Genomic DNA, 16185 nt, shown 5'->3' with positions numbered 1-16185 from the left:
CTAGCCATTGAAGCAGTTGGTTTTCCTTTGTTTAGTGTTTAAATAAAATTGGAATCAGATGCTTTTGGCCTGATTTAATTTGTGAAGGCTAAAATAAAGAGAAATCCAAGTTAGAACTAGTGTATGGGTATGAGTTTGCAGAAATAAATGCTCCATTTCAGCATCTTTGTGATTTCGATGGGGCTTTAAAAGTTTTTTGGGGAAAAAAATCCATTATCTTTTAGTTTCATTTGTTTGCAATGAGTTTTTTGAAAAGCCCCTTCAGTGAGGCCAAGAGAGGTAAGTTTTATACCCACATTTTTCACCGCAGAGCAGGGAGTGTTAATTGAGAGAGATGTCAGTGTGTAATACATACATTCAACAAGGGTGCCCAGATATGTGAATTGGTGAGAAGTCTGGCTAGTGACAAATGACGTTAAGGAAGTTCGACCCAAGAGAAGAGCTTTTTCCAACGTCAGTCGACTTTGCTCAGGACCCTTTCGTTGTCCTGTGTTAGTAGAATGTGAACAGAACAAAGGAGAGATGTGGAAACGAGATGTGGAGCGCAAGAAGACCGCATGGTTTGAATCAGGAAAGACGTGCTTCAGGGCTGTATATTCTCATGCCTAGTCTGTGTGTGAGCCACCAGTTACATTCGTGAAGCCTGGCTTATATGAAGAAGAATGCTGCATCAGGACTGGAGGAAGACTGATTAGTAACAACCTGCAGTATGCAGATGACACAACCTTGCTTGCTGAAAGTGAGCAAGACAGGGGTGAAGACTAAGTGTTGCAATCTTAAGTATGGATTGGAACTCAGTGTGTATACAGGACCCAAATCTTCCACAATTGGACCAATAGGTAACATGAAGAAAAGGTTGGAGTTGTCAAAGATTTAGTCTTGCTTGGATCCATAATCGGTGCATATGGAAGCAGCAGTCAAGTAATCAAAAGACATGTTGCATGCAGCAAATCCGCTGCACAAGACCTCTTCGCAGTATTGAAAAGCAAGGATCCTTTTTTTCTGGTGCTGACGACCGCCCGGCCATCATACCTCTCGCAAAGGATCTCCTTCATCCCACTCCCGAAGAGGAGAAGAGAAAACACAAGAAGAAGCACCTGGTGCCGAGCCCCAATTCCTACTTCATGGATGCCCAAAGCCCAGGCTGCTATAAAATCACCACGGTCTCCAGCCAGGCACAAACAGTTGTTTTGTGTGTTGGCTGCTCTACTGTCCTCTGTCAGCCTCCAGGAGGAAAAGCAAGGCTCACAGAAGGATGCTCCTTCCGACGGAAGCAGCACTAAAAGACCCTGAATCGAGATGAGTGGGAAGCCATGCTAATAAACCCATTTTGGATTAAAAAAAGAAAAACAAGGATGTTACTTGAGGACTCAGATGTGCCTGACTCAAGCCGTAGCATTTTCAGTTGGACACGAATATGGAAGACCGAGGAAGAACCGTGCATTTGAACGGTGCTGCTGGAGAAGAACATTGAAAGTTCCGAGGATGCCCAAAGGACAGACAGACCTGCCTTGGGAAAAGTGTGGCTGGAGTGCTCCTTATAGGCATGGGTGGCGAGCTATCCTCACATGTGCTTGGGACCTGTTGTCAGAGGGGCCGGCCTCTGTCGCAGGACATCATGTTTGGTAAAGTGAAGGGGCAGTGAGAGAGAGGAAGGCCCAGCATGTAAGTACTACATACACTGCCAGCTCATGATTTCCACGTGGTTTTATCAACAGTCCTTTGGAATGATCTCCTGACTCTACAAGAGAAACTACAATTCACTCCATGGCATACAGGTTGTCAATAAAAACCATGATTTCCTGTGTGCTCTGAGCATAGCCTTTGTAGTGCCAGCAGGTGCAGGTGCCTGTCATTGACGACTTTAGCAATAAGGAGAAAGATAAGAACATTCTGTATGTCTCATTTCACCAGTAATTTCAAGGAGAAACTCAGCCCTTTTGAACTTGTTCAAAATATTTTTTCACTCACGAATGTTCTAGGGGGGGAATATCAACCCCAAATCCAAGTGTATTTTATAGAGAGTCCTTGTTTAAGTCTCACACAGGATAAAGACAGGACAAAGGCAGTTCATCCAGATGAGGGGGACCAGTAGCATGAGGCCATGGGGGTGGCCAAAGGATTCTTGAACAGACCGCTAATTACAGAACATAGAAATCCATAGACATGCATCAGACATTGTGGTTGGCAACAGATGAATTCATCACCGCCTCGGGCAGGACTACATCCGCAGAAAAAGGACTGTGATTGGGCTCGGTCCACGATTGCAGATTAGAGAAGCTGACTCGATTAGTTCTGCTCCCCTCCCCCACCAGACCCCCCTCCCCCACCAGACCCCCCTCCCCCTTGGCTTTGATTCATGACTATGCTGCTTGGTACTCCATTTGGCTTACATAGCAGGTCATCAGTTTTATATTCAGGAATCCATATGCAGTTTATTTCAGCTCATCCAATGTAATCCCTTAGTGTACCCTAACTTACCCCACTTCCTCCCTGTGTTTCCCGTTTCTTTATCCCGCCTCTTCCCCCACCCTCTGTACTCTGTCTTTGGGTAAATGCTGCCCTGCTGATCTTACATGGTTGATTACTCTAACATGAGAGAGTTAGTTCAGTTCCAGACTGAAGGCTTTGGAGAAGATATATATATAGTAAAATTTTATAGCTAGGCTGCATTGTACGATATGAGATTAAGAAAATATGAAAGGAATGTACAAGGGCATAATTATAGCCAGGTAAAGTATGCATTTGCCCTTGTCTCTTGGAGATGGAGCCTGGAGAGGGCCCTTAGGAAATTTTTCTGGAAAGGAATTCTTAGTGATCTGCAATTTCATAAAATCAATAAAATATACTTAAAATAGTATCAATAAAGTCACATTGAAATAATAGCTGAGAAAAATTTGCTTAGCTTTTACAAGTGAGATTATCAAGCACCGGAGCGTGGAATACGGTTCATTAGATCCCAACCCATTGCTGTCAGGTTGATTTGCCTCATAGCAGCGGGGTAAGATAAAGAGGGAGGAGAGGTGCACCGTGGAGTTTCTGCAGCGCCCTGGCGGCCCAGTGGGCTACGCAGTGAGCTGCTCACCGAGATCAGCGCTTCAGACCCACCAGTGTCTTCATGGAGGAAAGATGGGACTGACTTCTATAAAGATTTAAAGTCTTGGGCCCCCAACGGGACATCTCTATCTGTGGGTTCCTTATAGGACTCAATAGCGGTGAATTTTTTATTATCACTTTTTTCCCCCAGATTTTTTTCACTAGGGTTTCTGAAGCAGCAAATCTTTACAGAAATGGAATGCCCAGTCTTCCGAGGGGTGGCTGGTGGGGCTTAACCCACAGTGCCGCCAGGGCCCCTTAGTGGACGGGCAGAGTACAGCCCTGTTTGAAGAGAACTAGGCCTTTCAACTCACCGTTGGAGATGGTGGCGGAGCGGCTTCTGCCGTGGAGGACGCTGGCGTCCCTAAGCGAGGAGGCTTTTTCATTCCCACTGAGCCGTCTGCTCCTGCCCCGGTGCCCGGTGCCCGGCGGCTCTGTGGGATGGGAAGTAGCGCCTCCGGACGAGAAGCATCGGCGGCTGACACCCGATGGAGCCCACGTTGACTTTGTCACCTGGGACTCCATGAGTTGGAATTGGCCCGGCCACTGGTTTTCAGTGGTGTGTCGGTGCTCGTGGTGGTGTGGTCTGTCGATGGTACGCGGTACTGGGACATGCACATCAGTCCCACCTTTTAATTAGTATTAGCATTTCAGTCCAAGAGAAACTTGCCGGGGTCACAGTGAGGGCCAATTCTGAAGTGTGGCACCCCATCCAGGGCCGATACTGAAGGCCATGCTTTCTCTCTCTCTTCTCTGCTCTTCTTGGAGACCATGTCGTGTTTCTTCCTAGGTGTCAGGAGCTCCACGGCTAGTGAAACATCCATTCACCCATCCCTCCGTCTGGCAAGTAGCCATCGGCACTTACTGTGAGCCAGGTTCTGCTCTAGAGTCTGGGCGGGAGTTGGTCACCAAGCTTGCTTTGCCTCTGTGAGGCTTACTCCACTTGAATATTTCTTAGTCCAGTGCCAGCTTGAGGAATCCCTCAGCAAGCGTTCACTTATTTTGCCCCATCCCTTTCCCCCTAATGTGTATGCCTTTGGCCAATGTCGGCCCCATTTGCTCATTTACAGTTGTAGTTTGCCTTGCTGTCTTACGTTGGTCAGTGTTACCATCGAAGAGAAAGCTGCTGTCTGGAAATCTGCATTTCAGATTTGGTTTCCGTCATCTGTTACCCTGATAGTGGGTACTACGGAGGTAGCTTGTTATAAATGGGGTAGCTTTTTGCTAAACTGTTTTTGTTGTGGTCATTGCCCTCATTTGTACTGTGTGTGTGATATTTTATTGCTGTGCAGAGTGTTGTGGTGACTGGCCATGAATTGTGTACCCGTGTGCCATTTTCCAAGGTTCGCTGTATTTTAAAATGTGATGTCATCGGTTCCGAACACTTTGATTCTCTGATGAAACCCAGTGAGCAAATGCTACTCATTATGGAGACTCTGGAATTAGTTCTAATTTTGGAATGCTGTTTCTTGTATCTTTTGACAACTTTAAATAATTACTGATACATTTTTATGGGACAGTACCTAACCACAACAACAAAAAAGTAAAATGGCAAATTCCATGTAGGGCTGAGTTTCCTTTTCAGGACTGATGTGTGTGTGGACCAGTGAATACTTTCTGAGTGGGTAGGAAATGAATACGAATCATGTCAGAATGAAATATGGCCTGGAAGGAAGTATGATTTTTGAATGGTGATACACCGTTGTCTCCAGTCCCTGAAGCTAGAAATTTTCATCCTCTTTGGTTACATTTTTCCTTGGTCATCACATCTGATTGTTTTCCAGGTTGTAAGTTTTATCCCCAAACCTGCTGCCGTGGAATTGGTTCTGACGTGTAGTGACCCAGTGGGACAGAATCGGCTGTAAATCTTTATGGGAGATGGCAACCTCATCTCTCTCCCTCCAAGCAGCTTGGAAGATACTGTTCAAATGCAGATTGGTTCCGTATGTCTGGCTAAGTGCATATTCTCAGCACAGCTAGAACCAGAAGTGAGCTGTGATTCTGCAGTGATCTATTCGTGTTACTGCACTTACATTTTCAGGGTTTATACCCAGGAGTGGGATTGCTCCATGGTTGTGCCAGTTTATCGTCCCACCAGCAGTGTGTAAGGCTTCTCAGTATCCCCCACAACCCTGTTGCGGTTTTTTGGGGGGTGGGGAGTGGGGGGTTAGTGTGCACATGGGATCATTGCCATTTTTGCAGGGCTGAGTTAGTATCTCATTGTGTTTTTGTTTGCATCCCTCTAGTGGCTAATGATCACGAGTACCTCTTCACGTCCCTAGTAGTATGGGTCACACTGATTGTGTCGGTGCAGGCTGTGGGCTAGACTTCGTTGAGAATCTTTTTGAGGGGAGTGCTCACTGTGGATGGCTGGCTAATTGGGTGTGGGGTGAAGGAGGCCACCATCTGGTCACCTGGAGAATAGATGGGAGTGGGCGTGGGTGCAGGCGCTAGGGTACTCCGGCAGTGGGACAGCTCGTGATGAGAACCCAGTTCTGACCAGGTCCTGATCATCTGTGAAATATTCCAGAGGGATGGCTGCCCACAGCCCATCTTGGTAGGGATCTCTGCCCTCCACCTGCCCAAGAGATAGGCCCTGCTGCTGGTGAGCAGTCTGGCCCTGTTTCCTGGCTCCTTCCCTGCCCTGTGGTTGTATGACCCCATTGTGCTCTTGCTTGCCTTTCTGCACTGTCGGTCCTTACATCCAGTGCGCATTCTACTCACCTTGCTGCAATCTGGGTGTGTCCACACAGTATATCTACTTCCTGTTGGGGATTTTGTGAAAGCGTCTCACCTGAGAATGCTGCTACCTTAGCTTTGTCTCAGGATGGCTGTGCTGCCCCAGGCTGGCTGGTGGGGTGTCTACACTCTGTAAGTCTCTCCCTTCATTGTTTTCAGTTAGTTTCTCCTGCCTTTCAGTGTGTGATCTATTTCTTCAACCTTCTGTTTGCTGTCATGGGTTCCCAGATTGTCGTCTGGTTAGTTCTTTGATGCACTCAAAGTGAGTGCCTTCAGGTATGGATTCCAGCCCAGAGCTACCTGATGGGGCAGAGTAGAGCTGCCTCGTCGTTGGCTTTCTGAGGCTGTAAGTCTTTACAGGAGCAGACAGCCTCATCTTTCTCCCATGGAGCAGCAGTGAGTTTGAACCTCTGACCTTGTGGTTGATTGACAGCTCCTTGAAGGGCTCCTTTGCCGCGTGGCGTGTGCTACTAAGCTGCGATCTCAGGTTTACCCGCGGTCATTGCTGAGAATAAGGAAATACGTAGCAGGAACGTTTTCCTCTGCTCTTTAGGTCGAACCACTTCATGACGCTCATAGCATGTCCTTGGCACACATGCAGATCCTGCTCTACTATCTTCCACTTTTCTCGTGGTTTTGTTTTGCCATAACTGGGTGTGTCTTGAGCTCCTAGTGAAGAGGGAAGCAGTTGGTGATCTAGTGGCATCACCCGCTCCATCTGTTTCCTGTGCACAGCAGCAGCTTCCACGGTCGGCCTTTGTAGTCAAAGCCTGTATAGTCCAGGCTCTGCACAAACGGGGGTGTGCTTCCTTCAGCAACAAAGAGCAAAACCAAAGCGAAGAACTGACTTTTAAAAAAGTCCGTTCACGTCTTTAGGCTACCAGATTGCCAGTGATCTAGCTTTCTGCCACTTCAGCGCCTAAAGAGACCTTTCTGGTGTGACGAGCACGTGGCCCACGTGGTAGTGCCTTCCTCTGGTGCAGGGGGGTCTAGGACCTGCTTCCAAGAGGCCATTCTCTTTATTTTCTTCTTAGAAATGCATTAAAGGCGTACACACCAAGAACCCTCAACTGATTTATGATTGTCTTGGCATCATTACATAAAGAATTTTAAAAAATCTGACTGGGTACCTGCAACCTTTTAGAAGCCTCATATTTGTAATTATTGGTAACATTATTTCCATATCTTTAGTAGACTTTCTCTAAGTATTTTTAAACGCAGCTGTCACTTTTGGAAGAAAGTGATCTCTCACCGCGTCATAGAAAAAGCCAATATTATAAATAAATAAATAGATAAAATGATAAAAAAGGAAAAAAAAAGGAAAAGCCTGTATTAATAAATGAAGAGCATCAGGTAAAGAATCAAGTGAACTGGGTGCTAGTGTTGGCTATAGAATAATGGAATTAAGAGAGAAAGGTAATGTTGTTATGTAGGAGAAGATATTCTGAGATTTTTTTTTTATATTCTGAGATTTATTTATTTATTCTGAGATTTATTAACCATGAAAGTCAGATACATATTTCCTGGATTCTAAAGGTGCTTATAAATTACTAGTATGTGTGTGATTTTATACCTGTGTTTAAAGATCCGAGACACAAGAAGGATGGAAAAGTAGGAAGGGCTATATTAAGTAAGTAGGAAAAAGTCAGCCCTGGCTGAAGCCTGTAAGATGAAAGAAAAGCGCTTCCCTGTGTGGGGAAAGATGGACTCAGCAGCCCGCTGTCCACCGTGTGATTCCCACTCAGGCCTGTGTTGGTGCGCACAGTGTTTTTCTGCGCGGAGGTCACACTGCGCGCTTCTAATGCACCTGGAAGCTGTGGAGCCGCGGCCTGATCATCCCAGAGGGGTTCTTTGGAAGGCATCGGTCGTGCTGCATCGCGCCTCAGCAGGCTTATACGCAGAAGATGGGCACCTGACTTAAGCTGGGAGAGGAGCAGGAATGCTCTGAAGACGGGGTGGACACGGCTTATAATTATATGGTGATGCCGGCCAGTTGGAAACAGACATCTGGGAATAGCTTTTAAATAGGAGCTTTTAAATAAAAAGGACTCTTCTGACCACCTGTCAAAGGCGTAATTTTGGAAAAGTAAGTGCTTGACACTGTGATCAGAAGCAGAGAGTTTGCTTGTGCTCCGGGTGGGATAAAAAGCTCTGTTTGGTTCTGGTGATCCTCGTCCTCTCCCTACCCCAAACACCTCCAAACGTGAAAGCTCATCTATTAATCTTAGGTCTGAGGAAATTTGTAATCTTAGCATCGCCAACAGCTTGAGAATCGCAAAGTAGCAGCACTTGCCAACCTTGTTATGTACAATTAGGAGGAAATACGCTCATTAGAGAGACATAGCGTTTACTTATTTAAGACTGTGAGATTGTCTATAGCAGTAATTGCATGACTGTTTGATGTACCTTTCACCTTCATTCGGTTATTAATGCGGTCACACCAATAATAACTCCTTTGTGGCGTGCCGCCCTAGAGCTTTTGAGTTGTGTTAGGGGGCCACTGACTCCCTTGTTTTTCTCAGAGAAAAGGACTAGGTTGCTGTTGTAGCACGTACTCATGTAGGAGGGGCTTTAAGAAGTTTGTGAAAATTGCATGTAAAGATGATGTTATTTTCCCATGAGCTTTTTGAACTCCCTTCATATTTCCTCCTACAGGTCTATGCATGGCTTCCCTTCCCGATAGGCTGAATTCCTGTATCTGCAAAGGCTACCCTTCCTACCATCATTTTGAACCGAAAGGAATTTTGTCAGTAGAGGAACCTAGTTAGACTATAGGTCCAGTATGTATTTCTTTTAGTAGAATCACAGTTCAATATGGAGACCAGCTGTATTTTAAGGAAACTATTTAAAATAAGCCATGAATTCTCATTCTTTTTTTTTTTTAATTAAAAAATCTACTCACTGCCATTGAGTGAATGCTGACCCATAGCAACCCCTTGTGGTTTTCTGAGACCGTCACTGGTTATGGTTATGAGAGTAGAAAGCTTAGGCCCCCCCCCCCCCAACCGGCCAGGAGCTGCTGTACTTTTGAACTGCCAACCATGTGAATCGCAGCACAATTAAGAGCACACAAAATCCCTAAAAATCTTACTTCTGAAACCAAATGAATGTGCACGTTGACTGGCAAGTTACTGAATAAAAGCAAAAGATCATGGGTGTCATGCAGGGTAGAACTTATCCGTGGTTGGGGCACGAGATTTTGAGAAGTCCGAGTGTTTTGGTGAGGTCTTGAGTAATCAGTTTTTAGTGGGGTGTGCGACCGTGGACGCCAGCATAGGAACCATGGTGACGGGGGTGCAGGACCTGGGCGTGTGTTGTTCCGTTGTGCTCAAGGTATCTGGGCGGGAACTAGCTTGATGGCCCCTGACAACAAGTGGGGCCTCGGGCCGCATGAGGTCGGGGAGCCCAGTCTGAGGCTGCAGCAAGCTTCACTCTAGTCGGGCAGAACTCCCTTTCCTGGTTCTTGCTCTTCCTCAGCTTTTGTCCTATCCACAAAGCATAGGTAATTTAATAGCACTGTAGTCTGAAGTAAAGTAACCACCACAGAGGAACAGATTCCAGAAATAGGTGTTCTAACATGGAATGTCAAAACGATGGTCGGTTGACATTGCTTCCATGTTGTTTGTTTGGAAATCTGCGAGACTGGATGGAGACCAGAACTTCCATATCTCCTCCCCCAACTCAACTTTATAGAAACAAAGAAGAAATTCTAATTATTCCCCCCACCACACACACACTTTGTCGTTGTTAGGACCAATTATATCTTTGTGCTTCACCTTCCTTGTGGGGGAGCATGGGAAGGGTGATCTGTTAACTGCCTCATCTTCCCAGACTTCCTGCAGGAGTCATCCTGAGAGTTCCGCTAATAGAACTTGTTGTGACTGTTGGCTCCGTGGTAATGACTTTTCTGAGAGTCATTCTGTGTCGCACTCTCACCAGCAACACGTCCTCGCTTCAAACCCCACTTTGGGCAGTGCTGCTGAGCGTGGTAGCTTCACATCTATCGCGTTATTTCTAGATTCCAAGGTTTCCAGTTCCATAGAGTTTTGTCAGAGTGCGGGCTTGGCTCTCGAGTGTTGTCTTCTCCTCGTACTTGAAGCAAGGCAGTGAATCAGTTAAAGGAGATTTGAGGGACCTGGAATCAGATGGATTGATACAGCGGCTACAACAATGGGCTCAGACACAACACTTGTGAGAGGGGTGCAAGACAGGGCAGTGTTTTGCTCTGTTGTGTGTAGGGCGGTAATGCGTCGTCGGAAGTGACTTCACGGCACCTAACCACACAGAATGCCAGATAAAGGCTGTGTTGTTGAAGCCAAGATGGGTGGCAGTTTTAAGGAGAGTGTCTTAGGCTGGGTTCTCAAGGACGTTAAACCAGTGAGACTTACATGTGTGCACACAGAGAGAGAAGGACTTGTCTCAGGAATGCTTTATGCCATTGTAGAGCCTGGCAAGCCCCAAACCCATGGGGGTAGATGTCAGGCTGGAAACATATTCTGCCCAAAGTAGATACAGGTACCCGTGAACCCAAGATCAGCAGGAAGACTGCAGGCTGTTGGGACAGGTCCCAAGAACCAGAGATGAGATGAGCCAGGTGCGGGTTCCAGAGCCAGCACAAAGCAGAGCGCTTTGCGACAGTGTCCACATAGATGGATGCAGATCACACCCTTGAGGTAACTCTCTTCTCGACTTTTGACTGCTGGTAGCAGATCTCACTGTGGAGAGGATTGTCCCAGATCTCATCATGGAGGTGATTACATCACAGATCCCCAAATGGAGGATGACCGCATCATTACCTACCTGCCAGACCACCTTATACTGCCGGACCACTGAGAATCATGGCCTAGCCAAGTGGATACTAACCGTAACCCTCTCAGAGGGATGATTTGTGATGTGGTTCGGGGAAGCTGAGCTCTTTGAATAAAGCATTGTAGCATCAATCGTAACGGGTTGTGTGGTTTAGGATGGTTTCAGTGTATGCCACGGTAGCATAGCATGCGAGTTCAAAGCATGGTCTGTGACACTCGATCGCTTGGGTTCGACTCTGGCTCTGCCACTCACGAGCTCTTTTTGCAAGTCATTTGACCAGGAACTCAGTCATTCTAGGCTTTGATTTCCTCTTCCGTAGAACGGGGGATGTGATCGTAGTACCTCGATCGTTGTGAGGCTTAAATGGCTCTCTGTGAAGTGCTTAGAACAGCACAGTTTCACCGTGTGCTGTTATCTGACTCATAGCAGCTCGGTAAGACAGCATACAGTCGCTGCCCCAGGAGGTTTCCTAAGCTGTAATCCTGACCGGAGCACATCGAGCCACATCGAGTTTGGTTGGTAGCCTTCACCAGTGCAGTACCAGATTTCCGTACGCATGCAATCGTCATTGGATAAAGATTAATCTCTATTAGCTTGATTCATGTATCATTTCAACTAACTTACTGAACTCTGCCATCGAGTCAATTCTGACTCCTACCTACCCTCGTTTTCTTACCGAGTTTGAGAGAGAAGAGCCAGGTGCCTAAGTTATGTGCCTGGAGCCTCAGTAGTGTGGAGGGTTACACAGGTTGCTGTCCTCAAGGTCAGACGTTTGAACTCATCAGCCTCTCCACAGGAGAAAGATGAAGCTTCCCGCTTAATTTCCAGCCTCAGAAACTCCCTGGGGCACTTATGCTTTGCCCTATAAGGTCCCTGTGAGTCGAGACTGACTCACTGGCAGTGAGTTTGTGACCGGGAGCCTCATGATTTCTGCCAGCACTCATGCGCTTGGCAGGTTATCTTCTTAGCTTGCAAATAGGATAAAATCTCAGATACTTCCCATTTCTTGACATTTAAGGACATGTCACGTGATGTTTAAGGACACTGGAGGGTTTTCAGCAGGAGAATGATGTAGTTTAACCTGTTAAAAAACAACAAAACCAAACCCAGTTTGCTGTGTGGAAAATGGCCATGGGTAGAAAGGATGGAAGTAAGGAACGAAGACTCCGGGGTTGAGATGATAGAGGATTGGACCCACGTGGCGCTGGCGATGGAGAGAAGTGAAGGATTGAAGGTGGTCTTCAGGAGGTATGGTTTACAGGTCTCAATGGAATGGATGGGGAGACAGGAGTTAGAGTGACCCAAGGTGTTCAGCTTAAGCAAATGGGTAGGTGTAGGTGACACTTTCTGAGATCAAAACCCTCAACCTGTAAGACATAAGTCTATGTATGTATTAAGTGGGATATAATTACTAAATAAACAAGGCTTCTAGTCATTACCATTTCTACCCTTTCCATTGTATTTTTTTACTGGACTATCTGTGTATGAGTTGGAATGTACTCAATGGCAGTGACTTTGTTTGTAAAAAAGTTTGTGGGAGACGGAAGGGGAAGGAATGGGGAGCGAATATCGAGCTCAAGTGGGAAGAGAATGCTTTGAAAATGATGATGGCGGCATTTGTGCAAATGTGCTTGACACACGGGAGGAATGTATGGATTGTGATAAGAGATGTAAGAGCCCCCCCATAAAAGTAGGGTTGTAATTTGGACTTAAAAAGGGCTGCTGGTGAGTGCTTTTCTGGGAAGAATGGTTTCCTTGTGTCTTCATGAGTTGTTAAATTTCAGAAATACAAGTCTTGTCAATACAGTAAATTAGGTTAGCCTGGGATGATTTTTGGTCTGCAACGAACCATATTGATTTTTACTAAGAATTTATTTGACAGTTTACAAAGAAACTCTTTAATATGTTTCTTTTCTTTCATTATTTGAAGTTAACCTAATACTTTAAAAAAAGTTTTATTGGCATGTAATTTACATATTATACAATTCAATTGTTAAATCACATTAAAAAAAAAGAGTTTTACAGTCATCACCATAATCAATTTTAGAACATTCTCTTTTTTCTTCTACTTAGAGTTAGTAGCTCCCCGTTTTCCCCAGCTACTTCTGCCATGCTCCCAAGAAACCATTAATTCAGTTACTGTTGCTACAGATTTACCTACGCTGGATTTTGTGTTCAGGAAAACATACCAAAAAAATCAAACAACAATAATAAAGTAAAACAGGAAACCCCAGTAAAAAGTAAAGCAGAAAATATTAAAAATAGAACAGATTAGAAATGGATCAAGAGGTAGACAGCAAATGATAATAAAGTGTTAAATTTTAACCTAACTTCATCTCCAGTAATCCACTTTCCAGTGCATTCGGCAGGTGAGCGTGGCTGCTCACATCCTTGATCTATGGTCAGAGATTACCTGAGGATTAATCCACGTGTGTATAACCTAATACTGTTCTTAAAAGGTTTTATATTTCTTTTAATGCTGAACTGCTCTGCCTTAATTCCCAGTGATTGTTGCTGCACCTCCTGGGACAGCTTAGGTGTAATGGAGCAGAATGTAAGGAACAAGCACCTGTGACTACTACTCGGTTCTTCATTCTCATTCAGAAATTCTTCTGGGTAACTTCTTGCCTTTGTAATCATTTTATCAGTACCTGATTGTTTTTATAAACAGGATTCTAAAATGCTGTAAAAAAAAAAACCACCACAAACCAAACGGCCCTGACTTTGCACTGTTGTCTGTTAGTGCCTTTTCTTTTCAGTCACTGAGATTTGGCTTAGTGCTTACTGTACTTAGCTTACACACCTATTTGGACATTTCTTAACTAATCTATTATTCTAGATCGCTTTAGGCCACAGACATGGTACTAGTGTTGACTTACTTTTGTACCATTTTGCATTTGTTGTTTTGTTTTGTGTTTCAGCATTTTCTCCAACCTATGGCTGAGTTTCTTCTTTGTAAGGAGAGCCTGGATGGGAGAGGGAAGAGCGTTTAGCTGACTTTTAGTTTTATTTTGGTGTAGAAAACATTTACCAATTCACTGATTTTAGCTATTTTTTTCCCCCGGGGGGAGGGGGGGGCAGTAGACTTAAAATTGACCTAAAATTGTTGAACTGTTTGCTAAATTTTCTTACTTAATTAAGGTTATGGGATCAGTTTGTGCTCCACCCCTTAGAAATCAATAAAAAGCTTAATTCCACTTTGAAGATGGTCTTAGAAAGGATGAGCTAAGATCACAGGGTCATCATTGCTGGTCAAGAGACCTTCCCCAGTGGTGTGAATTGCTGTCCAACAGGCTGGAAACATTCTGGCCAGAAATGCAGTTCGGATGCAGGTATTTCTACATTTTTGAGAAGACTCCTGTATTTTGCTTTTGTTTTCATTATATGGAGGCGGCTCATCTTAGTTTTTAGCACACAGCTTTAAAAACCAGCCCTATGCACTTAAGTAATATTAGTTTCTTAAGATGTCAGATCTTTGCTACAGAGCAATATTGTTTTCCGACTTAATACCCTGTTATGTGAATTCTTTAAACAGGCTCAACATTGATCATGCCAGAGGTACTATTTTCATGTTTCATGCTGTGGACTAAGTGGTTTTTAGCTTCTCTAAATTTTGGAATTTCATAAATTCCCCGCCCCCCCCCAAATTAAAACACAAAAAATAGTTAGTGCAGTGGGGGAGATGATGGTCTCTAGAAATATATGTCTGTTTCCTAAGTCCTGGAACCTGTAAATGTGAAATTATTTTGATAAAGCATCTTTGAGATCGAATCTCAAGATAAGACCATGCTCAATTACCCCACAGGGTCCCAAATCTAATAACAAGTGCTCCTTATAAGTGAGGGGAGAGGAGACGTCATCTGCATGCAGAGTAGAGGCAGCGCCAGATGCAGGCAGAATTTAGAATCAGGGAAATCCGCCAGAAGCTGGAAGAGGCAAGGAGGGAGGGAGGCTTCTCTTGAGCCTCGGAGGGAACCAGCCTTCGATTTTACAATATATTTTAACACTTTTTGATTTGGGATTTCTGGCCTCCAGAACTGGGATAGGATGAATTTCTGAGGATTCTCCCCGAGAGCTGCCAGGAAGGAGCATGACTGTGTTTATACCTTGAGCTCCCGCTTCTAGCTTCCAGAACAGTCAGAAATCAAATTTCCCTTGCTTCAAGGCATTATATTGACGATTATATGCTGTTGTTTCTTTAAGAATCTAGTATAATTTGTAATGTGTGGTTTACTGGGCCCTCTTAGAAGAAATCCTATTTAGGGACTGAGTGGAACTAGAATCTGTAACCTATGGGCTGGTGGGGTAGAAAATGCGCCCGAAGGATCGGCCACATTGCTTTTGGAGTGAGGCACGGCCCTCCGTCCCGCCTTCAGAAGGTGTTTTTTGTTTTTTTTTTGGTGTTTGGCGCTGAAGAAGAACATTGTGTAAGAAGCTCGGTAGCACAGCACAGCGGGACCCCTGCTTGGGTCTGCATCGTAACGCCATTTCCCTGGCCACCTTGCTGCTTCTCTGTGTGGACTCTGCAGCTGAGCTCGTGCCTGCTGAGAAGCTCCGTGGCCACAGGCAACATGCCTAACCTTCCAGGCCTGCAGTTACTCAGATGTCAAACGGAGGCGCTCTATGCGGCCTCCTGGCGGTTTCGGTGAGGCACAAATGCTGCAGGGCCTTGTGTTTCCACCATTGCCTGTTGCTTCCTGTTGGCTCTGCCTTGGGGCAACCTGGAGGATGTCAGCGCAGGACTGTGTCCCACTGGGTTTCAGAAGTAGATCGCCAGGTTTTTCTTCAGCAGTCCCGCTAGGTAAACTTGAGCACTCAACCTCTCCTGGTCAGAGGTTACCTACCTGTCTGTACCACCTGGGGCTCCTGCTCCTTAGTGCCCTGGGATGAAGCCTACTAGGATCAAGTTGTTTCTCATTCAGGGGTGAGTGTGGAAGGAGTGGGGTTAGAGGGCAGTTCCTGTAAGGAGGAGGTGAGTTGTCAGAGCAGGCTCCTCTGCCAGAATTGCATGGTAGGCTGTCTGTCTGTCTGTCTGACAGAATCTACCCTTCTCCTTGGTGTGGAAACCACAGTCAAAATCCTTGGAATTGGTGCCCCATACCTTCTTTGTAGAAGGAACCCTAGTGTCCTCGTGGTTACTCATTGGGCTGCTAACCACAAGGTCAGCAGTTCAACCCCCCCCACCCCCCGTTTCTCTGCAGTATAAAGAGGGGACTCAAAAGAACCCCACAGGGGCAGTTCCACCCTGTCCGACAGGGTGGCTGTAAATCAGCACCGCCTCCATGGCAGGGAGCTTTCTTTTACCTTCTTTGTTCTATTGGTGGCCAGAAATCCACCAGAGGACTTGGCCTCCTTTTTTAAAGGGAGATTGGATGACAAGATTCCTTATCCTATTCACAAATTTTCATATTTTTCAGAATGATCCAGGGGAAAGCTTTCAAATATTCAGGATGGTAGGTGCATTGCCTTTAGAGCAGTGGTTCTCAATCCTCCCAATGCCACAACCCTTTATTACAGTTCCTCATGTGGTGGTGACCCCCC

General features: G+C 45.5%; 1 protein-coding gene across 1 annotated transcript; it reads left to right on the top strand.

Annotated features, from left to right (window-relative positions):
- The first annotated feature begins 522 nt into the window (after positions 1-522).
- LOC105978235 (40S ribosomal protein S27-like) lies at positions 523-1283 on the top strand. The gene is made up of 2 exons (XM_013003666.1): positions 523-560; positions 977-1283. Exons 1-2 carry the CDS (start codon positions 523-525, stop codon positions 1281-1283), a joined length of 345 nt encoding a protein of 114 aa, XP_012859120.1.
- Positions 1284-16185: the final 14902 nt, after the last annotated feature.

Source organism: Echinops telfairi, unplaced genomic scaffold (assembly GCF_000313985.2).
Source record: "Echinops telfairi isolate 266 unplaced genomic scaffold, ASM31398v2 ScPeMD7_18;HRSCAF=68, whole genome shotgun sequence".
NCBI classification, from domain to species: domain Eukaryota; kingdom Metazoa; phylum Chordata; class Mammalia; order Afrosoricida; family Tenrecidae; genus Echinops; species Echinops telfairi.
Note: the sequence above shows the minus strand (reverse complement) of the source record. Positions and strands in the feature narration are given on the sequence as shown.

Bases quoted from the DNA above. Each gene is read 5' to 3' on its own strand.
- LOC105978235 (XM_013003666.1), top strand. From the start codon at position 523: ATGTGGAAACGAGATGTGGAGCGCAAGAAGACCGCATG. The intron at 561-976 runs GTTTGAATCAGG...ACCTCTTCGCAG, and splicing joins GAGCGCAAGAAGACCGCATG to TATTGAAAAGCAAGGATCCT.